Below are 15101 nucleotides of genomic sequence, written 5' to 3' on the forward strand. Positions count from 1 at the left end.
GTTTTTTATGGACAGGAAAACACAACGGATCGAGCGTCTGTGGCGTCCGTGACCCTACGACATTGATGCAGCAGATTGAAATTAGGTTGAAAAACACAGACGCATTCCTTTATTGAACTACTATATGGAGGGTTTCTGGCCCTGGTTACGGCCACTTCGACTTTCAAAAGTGCCACGATATGTTTTTCAAGTGCCTGCGTGTGTGTGATGGGAAAGAGAACAGCGTGGATGCTCCTCAGACGTGAGGAAGGTGAACCGGTGTCTCCGTCACGGCTGAACCCTGTCGCCCATGGAGAAATACGAAGAGACTTCCATTCTCCGTCCTCTGTTCTCCTGTTGAGGGCTGACTTGGCTTTGTGTGAGAGCGCCACACTGTTTTAAAGGGGAAGTCCACTATTTTTGGTAACTGAATCACTGGTTCGTTAAATGGTAAACAAAGTCATTCAAAGTGGTCTAAGGTGAAAGTCTTTAAACCAGGGACACTTCCTGTCAGGTTCCCTGTGGTGGTGATAGGAACCAGACGTCAGACGACCTTATAACCTCTGCAATGCTTACACAGTTGCCCCTGGATACCTGAGATATTTGATGAGGTGCATGATGGGAGTTCTAAGGCAAAGTAGTCCCCAAAGAATTATTATTATTATTATTTTGGACATCAGTATTGGAGTGGGATATTAATTATTAGCTCACTGTTATGTACTTGAGGAATTACCCAGTAGTCTTCAGCAGTTAAAGCAACAGTGGGTAGTATTTTTAACCTTTAAACAACAGCTTCAAAATCACTGTGATGATTCACTGACATGTAATAGGAAGAAAACAGCCTTTGCTGTTGCTACTCTGGGCTCAGCACTGCAGAAACTGCACTATGTAACTTTGGGAGGAGTGTGGTAGAACCCCAATGATGCACAAATATCAAATCTTACCTATTGTCCCTTTAATAGCAGTGATGTCAGTGCTAATGCAGCACTGTAAAGCCATGTGTAAGTTCCTTGAACACAAAGGGTGCATTGGCACTGTGGTTACCATGACTCCTGGTTCCTATCACCACCGCTGTATCACTTCGTTTCTCTACAATCAACCGTGTCACATCAGATTCCTCTGAATAACCTTGTTTACGTCTCAGATAGTAACTAAAGTTGGGATTTTGAAGATGCAGTGGTGCTCTCCTTTAACCTGTCGGTCTTTGTCCTTCACTCTCACATTCAGCCTTTTTTATTTCGACAGAAAACCAAAGTTGTTGTTGTTTTTTTAAACTGATAATCGAAGGCACGAGGCGAATCAGAGTGTGATCTAATCTATGAACTAACCACTCAGTCTGTAAATATGTGTAAGAGTGTAATGTAGAGTTTATACTGAAGTTAGAGAGCCATGCTATTGGCCTGACAATGCACTTCGGTCACTACTGTTGTTGGAGGGACAGGCTTCTCTCCACTTAAGAGAATTAATACACACCATACACTGCAAATAATGATCTGTTTATGAAACGAAATCATCTTAAATCCAGTCGATACATCGCTTATATTCTCCCAAAATGACACACGTCTCCGAAATGGTAAAGAATTTCTGACATTTTCACATGGTAGGTGCAGAAAAGTAATTGTGAGTCTGTAATGAAGCACTGAATAGCACCCCCATGTGGTGAAGTGTGCGTGTGAGTGAGTGAGTATGTGAGTGAGTTATAAAGCCAGTCCTCTCCAATGATAATGATAATGGAAACACAAGCTTGTCTAAGTTATCCAATATTTCACACACGATGAATGTGAAATTGTAAATTGTAGACTCTTACACAATTCTTCAAATTATTTCCTGAATTTTTTTGTTGTTGTTTGCTTTAAAGCAAATCTATGTAGTTTTTCTTTTCCTTAAAATTACAGTTTCAAGATCATTGTGATGACCCACTGAGCTGTAACAGGGAGAATAGAGCCTCTGTCGTTGCTACTCCAGCCTCAGCACTGCAGAAACTGCACTATGTAACTTATATTGGAGGAGACCATCGGAGACTATCAAATCTTACCTAGTGTTCCTTTAATATCCGTTAATGCAGCACTATTACATTGGTATCTGCTTAGTCCCTTGACATAGTTGACTAATCGAATAATATTTTTAATCGTAGCCTCGTACTGAGTAGTAGAACACATACCGACTGGATCTGGGATGATTTCTCTTGCTAAGGAATCGTTGTCTTCAGTGAAACCGCACGTCTCAAAGCTGTACCTCAGATTCACCGGTTAATGCCACTACTGTACCCTGTTGTTCTCTTAGCCCCAAGCCTGCTCTGTAACGTGTAACCCTTCTCTATGCAAACAGAAAAGCAGATGTGACAGATTAAATTTGATGCTTTATATTTGAATGTTCTTCCCTTTGCCCCTTCATTTCTCACTCACTCTCACACCACCACCTCACTCCAGCCTGGGAAGCTGCTCCAGGAGTTGGAGAACGATTCTCGGAGCTTGTTTTCTCAACACAAACCCAGTTCCAGAAACTTTACGGCCGAGCAAATAACGCACTCTAATGTGGCTTTTTTAAAATAACGCGGAAGAAGGGGGAACAAACAAATGCAATAATGGGATCCACTTTGGAACGTAATGGAGCTGTAAATCAGTCCCAAAACGCGCTGCCCTTCCCACGTCTTCTCTGACCACATTGGATCCAGCTCCTTCATTACTGCAGGGAGGCCAGAGCACATTAAATACTACTACGCTGGAATGCACTTGATGGGGTTTTACTTAAAGGAGGAGTCCAACAAATCTTCCAAATACCTGAGTAAATAAACTGCGACTGTTTACAGGGTCGTTCGGGGTGGTTCGATGTGAAGTGGCTGACTCGGGGCTGTTCAGAGTGGTGGCGATAGGAACCAGACGTCTAAGGAGTTTAATACCTCTCGCAGTCACTTCAAAGGCATCTATTAAACCAAACTGTTTATGAGGTTCACAAACATCTGAGACATTTCAGAGAGATCTAAATTTCTAAACTCATGGTGGAGGGATACATGTATCCCTTTCTGCGTTGTGAGGCAGAATAGTCCCTGTGCTTTGGTAGTAAACAGAATGGCTGTGGACTTCTAAAGCACTGAGCAATAGAAGGGACTTCTCTGAAGCCCATTGTCTCCGGTCTCATTTGAAATAAATGTAATTCTAAAACATACTCATTCTTCTTAAGCCTCCTGAGACATCGACGAGCAACGGATGAGCAACAAAATGTGCTCTGGGCTTCAGAGAGTCAGGCTACCTGTGAATGAGAAAGGAGACAACGCAGTTGTCTGTGGATCTAAAGAGAGAAAGCTAGGCCTCAGGGCCGGACACATGCAGCTGTTTAGCAGAGCATCGGCCTCAAAGGCCAGAGCTTTCAAAGCATAAAAGCGCCAGCTTTCACTCGTCCCTAAGACTCGGCTACGTGCCTCCCTAATCCACTGCCTTTATGCTGCGGCCTGTCGCACAGTTTTACACAAGTAAATCACTGTCACGCCATTAAATTCCTTCCTTAAATTCCGATAAAGGAAAAGTATCAGCATTTCCAAGTGAATGGGGATTAGGGCAAACAGTGGTGGCTGCCCACCGGCGTTCATGGGAACGACAGAGGGCCATAAATCCTCAGTTATCTGCCTCAGAGCGGCTGCTTCTCAGGCCCCAGCCTTTGAAGTGCTCCTCCATATATCAAAGACACACATGATCTGCCCCTAACGTCCCCCAGCCTGAGCCCACCGCCGTGAAAAACGTCCACGGGGCCTTTTCTCTGAGCTAAGTGCAGTTAAATGAGCGACAAGAAAGAAAACATCGGTCCAGTGAAAGATTCTGAAAAAGTCACGTTCGCTTTCTTCAACAACAAGCTTAAATTAATGACAGTCATTTGAGAAGTAACAGTGGCTCTTTTGTGCTCTGTTGCTTTCCATTTGCTCATTTGTAACGTATTAAAATTAACGTAAAAAAAAACATAACATATTAAATGTGCCATAACATTTTTTACTGTGATGCCCTGTGGTGGACTGGCACTCTGTCCGAGTGTGAAAAGGATGAAGAGGTTACAGAAAATACATGAATGAATGAATGAATAAATGAATGAATGAATGAATTGACAAACAAATGAAAGAATAATTTCTGTAGTTCTAAATAATTTCTGTAGTTCAGCAAATAAACAGCTATTGTGCCTTAAAATATGCAGAAGTGTGTTCAGTTTTACCCCGTATTTTACCCTAAATCAATTAGACATGTTTAGAGCCACCCCAGTAAACAATTAGTTGATTCAACGTTGAAATAACGTAATAACTGCCGTCTAACCAACGTTCTCTTAAGGTTGAAAATGAAACTTGAAAAGACGTCCAAACACAGACATTAGACGTATTTTGGACGTCCATTGACGTTTAAAATATGTCCTTGACGGACAGACTACTTTTAGACCTATTTTGAACGTCCAGGGACGGTCCTTGTTTACTGGGACAGAGACTTTCACACGATAATTATCCCTCAAATAAATCACTGGAACACCCGAATAACACTGTTCTATAGGAACACGCTACAGAATTAATCTACAGAAATACATCAGTTGTTTGAGACACTAGTAAATACTACACAAACTTATTAAGTCCCTTAAGAGAATAATGACCCTCATGTTTGAGTTTTAAGACTCAGGTGTTAACTATATGTAGTTACATTTACATGGCTTCCATTAGATTATAAAGTTATTTCCTTCTCCTGTACTATCTATCTATCTATCTATCTATATTCTGTATTTGTAATAGTAATAATAATCTTCTTCTTTGAAAACACGACAATCGCCACTGAAAAAAACACGTCCAACGTCTCCTCCTAGTGGTGAAATACAGCTCATGCAGCTCACTGTGCAGAAGTCTTAGACACCTGAGATTATGATATATATTTAAACTAATGCTTCTCAGTGAGTGTGGGGCTTGTATAAAGTTATATATAATCACAGTAAATACAAACAAATATTAATAATATAAAACTAAAACAAATAAGAAATATAAGATAATGTTTTTCTATAAAGTAGTGGGTGAGAGTGAGTTTGAAGAACAATGTTTTGTTCAGATTCTCCTTGATTTGGATAAACTTGTTTACACATTATTTAAAATCATTATTGATTCACCACTAAAACTAGGCACTGGATGATCACCTCAAATAATACAGACTCCACGAGGAGAGACTTGGACAAAGTTAAACACATTCACACACAGAGGATCACACTGGAGGAATGTGATTGGGTTTATTCTAATGTTGGGTGTGGTTTGTTTGTTTGTTTGTTTTTAGCAAATAAACATTTACTGTTTAGATAAATAGCTTTTTAACTCTAATAATCTCTGGGGCCTAAAACTTTTGCACAGTACTGTATATTTATATATAATCTTTACAGGAAAAGTACAAGGAAATAGTTGCTTTCCTCATTTTATAACTAGGAAAGACTGACACGTTACACACTGATTATCTCTTAAATAATTTCTCATATGTGACTCTCTAATTAATTATAACGGGCCCATATATGGAAAAACTATTATTTTTCATAATTGGATCGTGTGTGTGTGTGTGTGGGTCTGTGTATTCACAACTGAGTAATCTGTAGGAATTATGAGTGGCAACAACTTATGCGTGGGAGTATTTAATGTGCAAGAAAAACGTAATTAAATTCATGAGAATGATCCAAAATGCGTAGGACCTAATTAGTAATGCGTATACTGTTCTCACTCTTTTTGTAATGCGTGGCTATGACATATTTAATTAGAGGGAGTGGGTTATTTAATCATATATAATTGTTAAGGGTGGCACGGTGACGCAGCAGGTGGTGTCGCAGTCACACAGCTCCAGGAACCTGGAGGTTGTGGGTTCGATTCCCGCTCCAGGTGACTGTCTGTGAGGAGTGTGGTGTGTTCTCCCTGTGTCTGCGTGGGTTTCCTCCGGGTGACTGTCTGTGAGGAGTGTGGTGTGTTCTCCCTGTGTCTGCGTGGGTTTCCTCCGGGTGACTGTCTGTGAGGAGTGTGGTGTGTTCTCCCTGTGTCTGCGTGGGTTTCCTCCGGGTGACTGTCTGTGAGTGGTGTGGTGTGTTCTCCCTGTGTCTGCGTGGGTTTCCTCCAGGTGCTCCAGTTTCCTCCCACGGTTCAAAAACACACGTTGGTAGGTGGATTGGCAACTCAAAAGTGAGTGAATGTGTGAGTGTGTGTTGCCCTGTGAAGGACTGGCGCCCCCTCCAGGGTGTATTCCCGCCTTGTGCCCAATGATTCCAGGTAGGTTCTGGACCCACCGTGACCCTAAACTGGATAAGGGTTACAGATAATGAATGAATGAATAATTGTTGTGAAGCCTTTTGTAAATCCGCATTGTTTTAATTTATGAGTGGACGTCACCAGCAAGGCCCCGTCATAATGCACTGTTTGGGTTTAGATGTCGTTTTTCAGTAACCAAGCGCCCTAAATAATGCACTACGTAGGCAGCAGGAAGCTAATTGAGATACCGCCGTAGCACTGGCGCGACTATCAAACCTGCTCGGCCAATGAGAGAACTCGATGTTGGCACCTCCGTAGCAAATCCTCCAATAGGCACTAACGACAGTGTAAACACGGAAAGTGACCCGCAGCTGTAGAGAGAGTTTATCTGTTATATGTTCTTTAATATGAATGAAATACTTATTTAAGCGTGTATTTAGAGAAAATGGCATCCTCACTAACGGTGAAGATGTGTTACTAAGCGCTCTGTTGTTTACTTTGAGTCGGAAAGTCTGAAGATAGAGAGAGAGGAGGGTAAAGTCTCATGTTAGGAGCAGAGAAAGCTCAGCTCATGTCTGACAGAGAGAGGAGTCAGACATTCCTAAGTTTGTGTGGGTTTTAAAGGTGTTATTATGAAGTGTTTCAGGTTTCCAGCTCGTCATGGTTATGCTGTTGAAGTGTCTCCTTTTTTCCCCAACACACTCGCCTGTGCCACAGCTCAGTACTATGGCATAGCAGGTAAACACACACACACACTCACAACTTGCTGACTCTGTTTAGCCTCAGACCTCAACTATACACAGAAATCAGTTCAGAATTATACACCCATCAGCCATAACATTATGACCGCCTGCTTGTTTCTGCACTCACTGTCCATTCTCTCAGCTCCATTGGACACTTTGTAGTTGTAAAGTTACAGACTGTAGTCCACCTGTTGATTTGTAGACTTCTTTGCCCTCTTTCATCATGTTCTTCAATTGTCAGGACCCCCACAGAACAGGTGCGAGTGGATCAGACACAGCAGTGCTGCTGGAGTTTTTAAACCCCTCAGAACAGTCCACCGACCAAAAACATCCAGCCGACAGCGTCCTGTGTCACTGATGAAGGACTAGAGGACGAGCGACACACACTGTGCAGCGACAGATGAGCTACTGTCTCTGACTCTACATCTACAAGGTGGACCAACGAGGGAGGAGTGTCTCACAGAGTGGACACAGGGTTTAAAAACTCCAGCAGCACTGCTGTGTCTGATCCACTCTACACCAGCACAACACACACTAACACACCACCACCACGTCACTTTGTCATTCCAGTGTGAAGTAAGCATCCAGCATCAGTACCTGACCTCACTGATGGTTATGTGGCTGTCTGCCATCAGATCCTCACAGCACATTTACTCAACCATTTAGTCTAAAGCCTTCCTTGAAGAGCAAACCCCGTTATTGCAGCAGAGGGGACAAACTGCCTATTAGTACTCTTCATTTGAGTAGAAATATTGGATAGAGGGATGTCTACAGACTGTGGCCATATGATGCGTATTAACAGTTCTCCATCCTGGATTCTCCCAGCTTCAGACATTGCCTTGACGCATGTAGTATAATAAATAAAAGACTTTCAACCTCCTAAATGAAACGAAAGAGTTCTCCTTGTTAGTTTTTAGTGTGCTGTTGCTGTTGTGACATATGTGTTGTTTTTGTGAATATCGCTGTGTGTTTCAGGATGTGGAACAGTGTTTGTGCTGGAGCAGAGGGAATCTGACGTTCTGCTGTTAAGAAGGTACGATCTACTTATGTTTAAGAAGCTTAAAGTCTGAAGAAATAACTGAGCTGATATTAATATTAGCTGATACCAATCTGATATTAGAACTTGACATATTTAATTGGGGGCGGCACGGTGGCGTAGCAGGTAGGTGTCGCAGTCACACAGCTCCAGAGACCTGGAGGTTTTGGGTTCGATTCCCGCTCCGGGTGACTGTCTGTGAGGAGTGTGGTGTGTTCTCTCTGTGTCTGCGTGGGTTTCCTCCGGATGACTGTCTGTGAGGAGTGTGGTGTGTTCTCCCTGTGTCTGCGTGGGTTTCCTCCGGGTGACTGTCTGTGAGGAGTGTGGTGTGTTCTCCCTGTGTCTGCGTGGGTTTCCTCCGGGTGACTGTCTGTGAGGAGTGTGGTGTGTTCTCCCTGTGTCTGCGTGGGTTTCCTCCGGGTGACTGTCTGTGAGGAGTGTGGTGTGTTCTCCCTGCGTCTGCGTGGGTTTCCTCCAGGTGACTGTCTGTGAGGAGTGTGGTGTGTTCTCCCTGTGTCTGCGTGGGTTTCCTCCGGGTGAATGTCTGTGAGGAGTGTGGTGTGTTCTTCCTGCGTCTGCGTGGGTTTCCTCCAGGTGACTGTCTGTGAGGAGTGTGGTGTGTTCTCTCTGTGTCTGCGTGGGTTTCCTCCGGGTGACTGTCTGTGAGGAGTGTGGTGTGTTCTCCCTGTGTCTGCGTGGGTTTCCTCCGGGTGAATGTCTGTGAGGAGTGTGGTGTGTTCTTCCTGTGTCTGCAGGTGCTCTGGTTTCCTCCCACAGTCCAAAAACACACGTTGGTAGGTGGATTGGCGACTCGAAAGTGTCCGTAGGTGTGAGTGTGTGACTGTGTCAGTGTGTGTGTGTTGCCCTTTGAAGGACTGGTGCCTCCTCCAGGGTGTGTTCCCGCCTTGCGCCCAATGATTCCAGGTAGGCTCTGGACCCACCCCAACCCTGAACTGGATAAGGGTTACAGATAATGAATGAATATTTGACTGGCTGAGCCATGTCATGACTGCACACATCAACACAATTCTGTATTAATGCTGTAAATTTTGCGACTGATATCGCGACTGATTGCTACTGATAGGCAAAAGAATTGTTTATTTCAATAATTAACACATTTCTAACCTAATTATTGTTGGAAACAAATGCTCATTAGATTCTGGTCTGGAGTTTGTTGGTGTCTGAAAGTGTAAAGATTGAGTGTGAGATCTGCAGATTTGAACATGACTAATTGTTTGTTTGTAATGTGCAGCTTTGACTGGAACGACGGGCTGTTTGACGTAACGTGGAGTGAGAGCAACGAGCATGTGCTGGTGACAGGAGGAGGGGATGGTTCGCTGCAGATTTGGGACACAGCCAACCCACAGGGTCCCCTACAGGTCCTGAAAGAGCACACTCAGGAGGTGAACCTTCATAAGAACTGAGTCCTGTGTAATAGAGAAAGCACACCATTATTTCCATGCACCTGCAACTTCAGCTAAATCTTTAGGGTCTGTATATCTCTCTGCTATTGGATTTAACACTGGTGACCCCTACAGTACACATCACCATTTACTGTATGTAAAGGTTGGTATGTATTCTCTTGCTGTGTGTCGAGATACACACTGGTTTCTCTAAATCTTTAAAGCACTCACTGGCCCTACATCACAACAATGATAAATGAAAGTAATACAAACACCTGACTCACTCCAGTGATTGGATGACCCTTTGGGGACCAAGAGCTTATACTGAACTAGGAAAATTTGATTTCAGATACAGGTGAGTGGGAATTTACTACTGGAAACACTAAAGCCCCACTCGCTGGTGTCACACCAACATTTTAAACGGTCTAACCAGCTCCTCTCAGACTCTGACTGTTTTTAGTTATACCTTAACTATTGTTTTCCATCCATCCATTATCTGTAACCGCTTATCCAATTTAGGGTCGCGGGGGGTCCAGAGCCTACCTGGAATCATTGGGCGCAAGGCGGGAACACACCCTGGAGGGGGCGCCAGTCCTTCACAGGGCAACACACACACACACACACATTCACTCACACACACACACCTACGGACACCTTTGAGTCTCCAATCCACCTACCAGCGTGTGTTTTTGGACTGTGGGAGGAACCTGGAGCACCCGGAGGAAACCCACGCAGACACAGGGAGAACACACCACACTCGTCACAGACAGTCACCCGGAGGAAACCCACGCAGACACAGGGAGAACACACCACACTCCTCACAGACAGTCACCCGGAGGAAACCCACACAGACACAAAGCGAACACACCACACTCCTCACCGACAGTCACCCGGAGCAGGAATCGAAACCACAACCTCCAGGTCCCTGGAGCTGTGTGACTGCGACACTACCTGCTGCACCACCGTGACGCCCTCATTTATTCACATATTATTTATATTTTTTGCCGTTTGGTGTTTCTTACTATTTGTGGTATGCTTTGTTTAAATTAGACTTTTACTCTTGGATTTAAATATAATTATTTGCATTTAATTCTCATTTTTAGTTGTGTGTCTTACTTGTTTTATAATGAAATATATAAATGGTTTCTGTTCATTTCTCAGTCCATATTTTATGTCCTGGCTCAGTTAAGTTGTGAATGAGGGGCAGTCTCAGTGTAATCAGAGTGTAAAAAAATTGATTAACAGAATTTAAAAAAGGCAGTTACATTTTAAAGTGTTTAAATTGGAAAATGGACAGACAAATGGTACAAAAGTCCAACATCAAGGAGTTTCTTTCTTCTCGTGTTGGAGGTATGAGGTTTTGGCTTTTGATGGTTATCAGTGGAGTCTCTCTCTCTCTCTCTCTCTTTCTCTCTATGTACTGTAACATGTAGTAATTCATTATGGTGTGGACTCTTGTGCTCAGGTCTATTCAGTGGATTGGAGCCAAACACGGGGCGAGAACCTGGTGGTGTCTGGGTCCTGGGATCATACCGCCAGAGTGGTAAGAAACAAACTAAAAATGTATATTCGGAGACAAGACTATTTTTCTACACTGTGTGGTCAGAAGTTTGTAGACACCTGCTCATTAGGGATGGACGGTATCCACTTTATACATATCGTCAAACGTTTGACTGCTTGTGACAGTCAAACGAGACCGTTGCTACCCCATTCAGTGCTTTTGAGATGTTCACAATGAGATTACGTTTGTCCTGTGTTGGTATCCGTACTCTACATGTGAGGATTAAAATGGCGGTAGATTTTCCCCTCAGAGAAAAGGAAGCTAACCGCTAAGCTAACTTTTACACTGAGGGAAATATCTGTCACAGTTTTGCACACAAAGAATTACAACACTGTTAGAGATACTTAAATATTGTTTAGATGTGTGATTTATTGCAAGACTGATGTTTAAATGCCCTACTAAGGAATGAACTTACGTTTTATCGTTTTACCCAATGCGATTGGCGAAGAGAGAGAGCGGAACCGCACCATATACGGCAGTGGCCGGAAATAGGGGATGGTCGGAGTTAGGGGAAAGACTTAAAAACCCGTTTCTGAGAGAGTCAATTTCAGCAACTGGTGCTGAAGTAACAGAAAGGTTCGACAAATAAGTGAAATAAGACGGTGTACACTGTTTAAAAGCACAGCTGGCGCTAACACCACAGCAGATTTTTCAACGAACTGAGGCTCTACACACATATTTAGAGGATGAAGCCAAATACCTGTGAGCACAAAGTCGAGTTAAGGATTTTCTAAGAATTTTATCAGTTTACAGCTTTCTTCCTCTCTACTTTTAACCCAAACTCAGCGCTAAACTCACACTGCGGTGGGCTACTGGGCTTTTGTTTTCAGACCGTGACATCAGCAGTCATTGAGCTCCCACAGCGCCCCCTCCCTGTGGCTCTCTTTAAAGCACATGAACATTTTAGCCGACTTTTAAAGACACAACAGAAATTTGACACACCACAGCCAGTGCACTTTTCAGAAAGAAAAACATGGCTGTGAGGATTTGTGTGCATTCAGCCACAAGAGTATCAGGTCTGATTCTGATGTTGGATTCTGGGCACTAAGGTTATTGAATGGCGCTCCATCACTCCAGAGAACAGTTTCACTGCTCCGTCGTCCACAGCTGGAGAGGGGTTAAAGGAATGGGGTTGTACCACTTTAGCTTTGTGAACGGTGACCTTAGACTCGTGTGCGGTTGAACTGTATTGAAGCTGTGTGGAGTAAAGCTTGTTTTTCCCACAGTGGGATCCAGAGAGCGCTCAGTGCGTGTGTACGCTGCAGGGCCATGAGGGCGTCCTCTACAGCAGCATCTGGGCTCCACACACACCGTCCTGCTTCGCCTCTGCTTCAGGTAAGAGCAGTGGGAGTTATGTAATGCAGGGGCTCGGAGCGTTTTCCACCTCAGCACCGCTCTGTTTATAACAGGAACATGTGAAAGCTTTGGCTACGGTTTTAATTTCTTAACTGTACACAAGAACTTAAACACGGCTGTTTGTGTGTCGAATAAAGCTATTGGATATTGACCAGACCAGTTTCTATAGTTTTCAGCCCACATCAGCACACTTTTTTGTGAATTTATTTGGCCTTTTTTGACACTCTCTTTAATTTAACAACATTACTGCAGTTCTGTAATTCACCAAAAGGGGGCAGTGATGATGCACCACTACCTTGCTATCGTTTATTTTTAGAATGAACCTAAAACAAGAGTCTTGGACTACTTTTTGTTGGGCTACTTTTTTGTGTCTGGTGCCAGTATCACAGACAGCTTCCAGCAGGGCTCCTACAATAGTGGTATTGTGTTTTTGTGTGTGAGAGAATTACTTAGATCTTTCAAAAACCCTTTCATTCTTATCCACGTGCTTCTGCATTTTCTGCTTAAAGTGAATAAATCTTTTCAGGCAGCAGAGTTTTAGTCCTGTACGTTCACTGCGTGTCCGATTTCCTTTGTTTTTAGGGGGTGTGATATTTGAAAGTACACTGTCCATAAAACAACAATTCTTTTAAATATATTTTTAAACATGGCAGTGTCTTTCTGTTTGGTGTTCTGCAGTGTGCTGCCAAGCTCTGTCATCAAACCCAGAGTTAGTCAGCTTCCAGCTGCTCCACTCAGATTTTATCAGCTCGCACACTCAGAGCCTGCAGCTCTTTTAACTCTGCTGCTGCTTAACAACACTGCAGCTCTCCGAAAACAACAGCAGATCTACCTGAGCCCACACGCAGCCACAGTCAGCACCAAAGCTGTAGAGAAACATCCCAGCGGCAGCTGATCTTAAGAAGAGTCAGGGTTTAGTACTGACCTGTGCCAGAACTGCTTTAGTCATGTTTCGATATCAGAAACACTACGTTTGCCCTGTTGTTTTATCTCAGCTCTCTGTTTTCAAATCTCATTGCTCATTAGCAGCTCAACACAGAGTCACCACAGTGCAACACTGTCCTAGTTAGGCTCACTGCTTTAGTTGGTTATGATTTTGATCAGTACATGTTGTCACTCACACACACATCGGTGGCCACTTTCACACACTCACCCAGTCACACACACACACACACACACACACTGGTGGAAACTTTCACACAATCACTCAGTCACTCACACACACACACACACACACACACACACACACACACACATTGGTGTACACTTTCACACACTCACCCAGTCACACACACACACACACTGGTGGACACTTTCACACAATCACTCAGTCACTCACACACACACACACACACACACACACACACACACACACACACATTGGTGTACACTTTCACACAATCACCCAGTCATTCACACACTCATACACACAAACACACACACACACACACACACACACACACACATGGGTGGGCACTTTCACACACTCACCCAGTCACTCTCACACACACACACACACACATTGGTGAACACTTTCACACACACACACACACACACACACATCGGTGGGCACTTTCACACACTCATCCAGTCGCTCACACACACACACACACACACACACATTGGTGTAAACTTTCACACACTCACCCAGTCACTCACACACTCATTCACACCTGTGGATAATCCCACAGTCATTTACCCATATTAAAATATGTTTATTAAAACACTGTTGTAAGAAACATTATTAATGCTAATCGAGTCTGCTAATCGTTTTCAGTTCACAGAGGAGGTACATTTTCATCGATTAATCATAGCGGCTCGAGTGTGGTTCTCTGGAGTGGGGCTTTGGTCCCCTGCGTACGCCGCTGATAACGTGCTGTGAACGTGACGAGTAATTATGCAATTATTGGTTGCCTTGTGTTTCTGCAACACTGAAAGTGCACAGTCAGAGCCTCGGGGGCCAGTGCCGTGACGTTAATAGCTGACACAAATGCACGTACACGCACAGGGACACACTCTCTCACACTCGTATACGAGCACGCTGTTCTGACTGGGCCGAGACTTCCTGAGGCAGATCAGCCAGAATAACGCAGGCGTTCTGATGGCGAGCCCTGTCTTTTGCTATTAAATAATGACAGCAGAGTGTAAGCCTGTGTGTAATGAGAAGTGTCTGGAGATCGATACACTGAAGCAGCCCTGAACTTGGTCATGGGGAAAAATAATTTGTGAAATGCTGCCTCAGCAGGGGGGCAGAGGTCATGTGTACGCGGTGTCGTTCATCACTGAAACAGTCTATGAGCAGAGGAACCACACTCGGGGGGCGCATCATATAACGCACTGCATTTCTGATCAATATTCATTTAAAAAGTGTAGTCCTAGGGTAGATATTTACTAAGCAAAGTGATTGCTCATAATGCAAAAGAATGGGATGAGTTTTAATTTTGCGTTCTGCTGAAAAAAAGCATCTTCTGCTTATTCAGAGAGAAATTATTCAGGGCTTGTATTGATCCATACGTCCCGTCAGAGCAAAGCGTGCAGCATTTTTTCATGGGTTAACAAACCTTCCAAGCCTTACACCCACAACGTTATATTTAATCAGGTGTGCCTCTGTGTAACTGGTTTCTTTATAACGCATGTAGAATTAAAGGGGACGTGTTGTCCTCGTGAAACGTCTCTGGACCTGCTTTGGTCAAAACACCACAAGGATTAAACCCTCTCCCCCTGTCTAAACATCTCTGTTCATACCTAACACTTTCAGCACCTGTTCCTTTAAATGATAATGAGCCTCTTGTTG

General features: G+C 43.7%; 2 protein-coding genes across 2 annotated transcripts in view; both read left to right on the forward strand.

The window, feature by feature from the left end:
* The window catches only part of hey2 (hes-related family bHLH transcription factor with YRPW motif 2), a 7899-nt gene extending 5362 nt beyond the window's left edge, over positions 1-2537 (forward strand). The window contains exon 5 of the mRNA XM_066677821.1: positions 1-2537. This exon is cut by the window's left edge and continues 1750 nt beyond it. The gene's annotated coding sequence lies outside the window, so the exon portion shown is untranslated.
* A 4054-nt stretch (positions 2538-6591) lies between these two features.
* pex7 (peroxisomal biogenesis factor 7) overlaps positions 6592-15101 on the forward strand; it is a 61410-nt gene continuing 52900 nt past the window's right edge. Inside the window, exons 1-5 of the mRNA XM_066676878.1 lie at positions 6592-6946; positions 7927-7984; positions 9240-9390; positions 10856-10933; positions 12178-12286. Coding sequence (XP_066532975.1) covers positions 6841-6946; positions 7927-7984; positions 9240-9390; positions 10856-10933; positions 12178-12286 — 502 coding nt within the window. The 5' untranslated portion in view covers positions 6592-6840. The remainder of the gene's footprint in view (positions 6947-7926; positions 7985-9239; positions 9391-10855; positions 10934-12177; positions 12287-15101) is intronic.

This window comes from Hoplias malabaricus, chromosome 7, assembly GCF_029633855.1.
Source record: "Hoplias malabaricus isolate fHopMal1 chromosome 7, fHopMal1.hap1, whole genome shotgun sequence".
NCBI classification, from domain to species: Eukaryota; Metazoa; Chordata; class Actinopteri; order Characiformes; family Erythrinidae; genus Hoplias; species Hoplias malabaricus.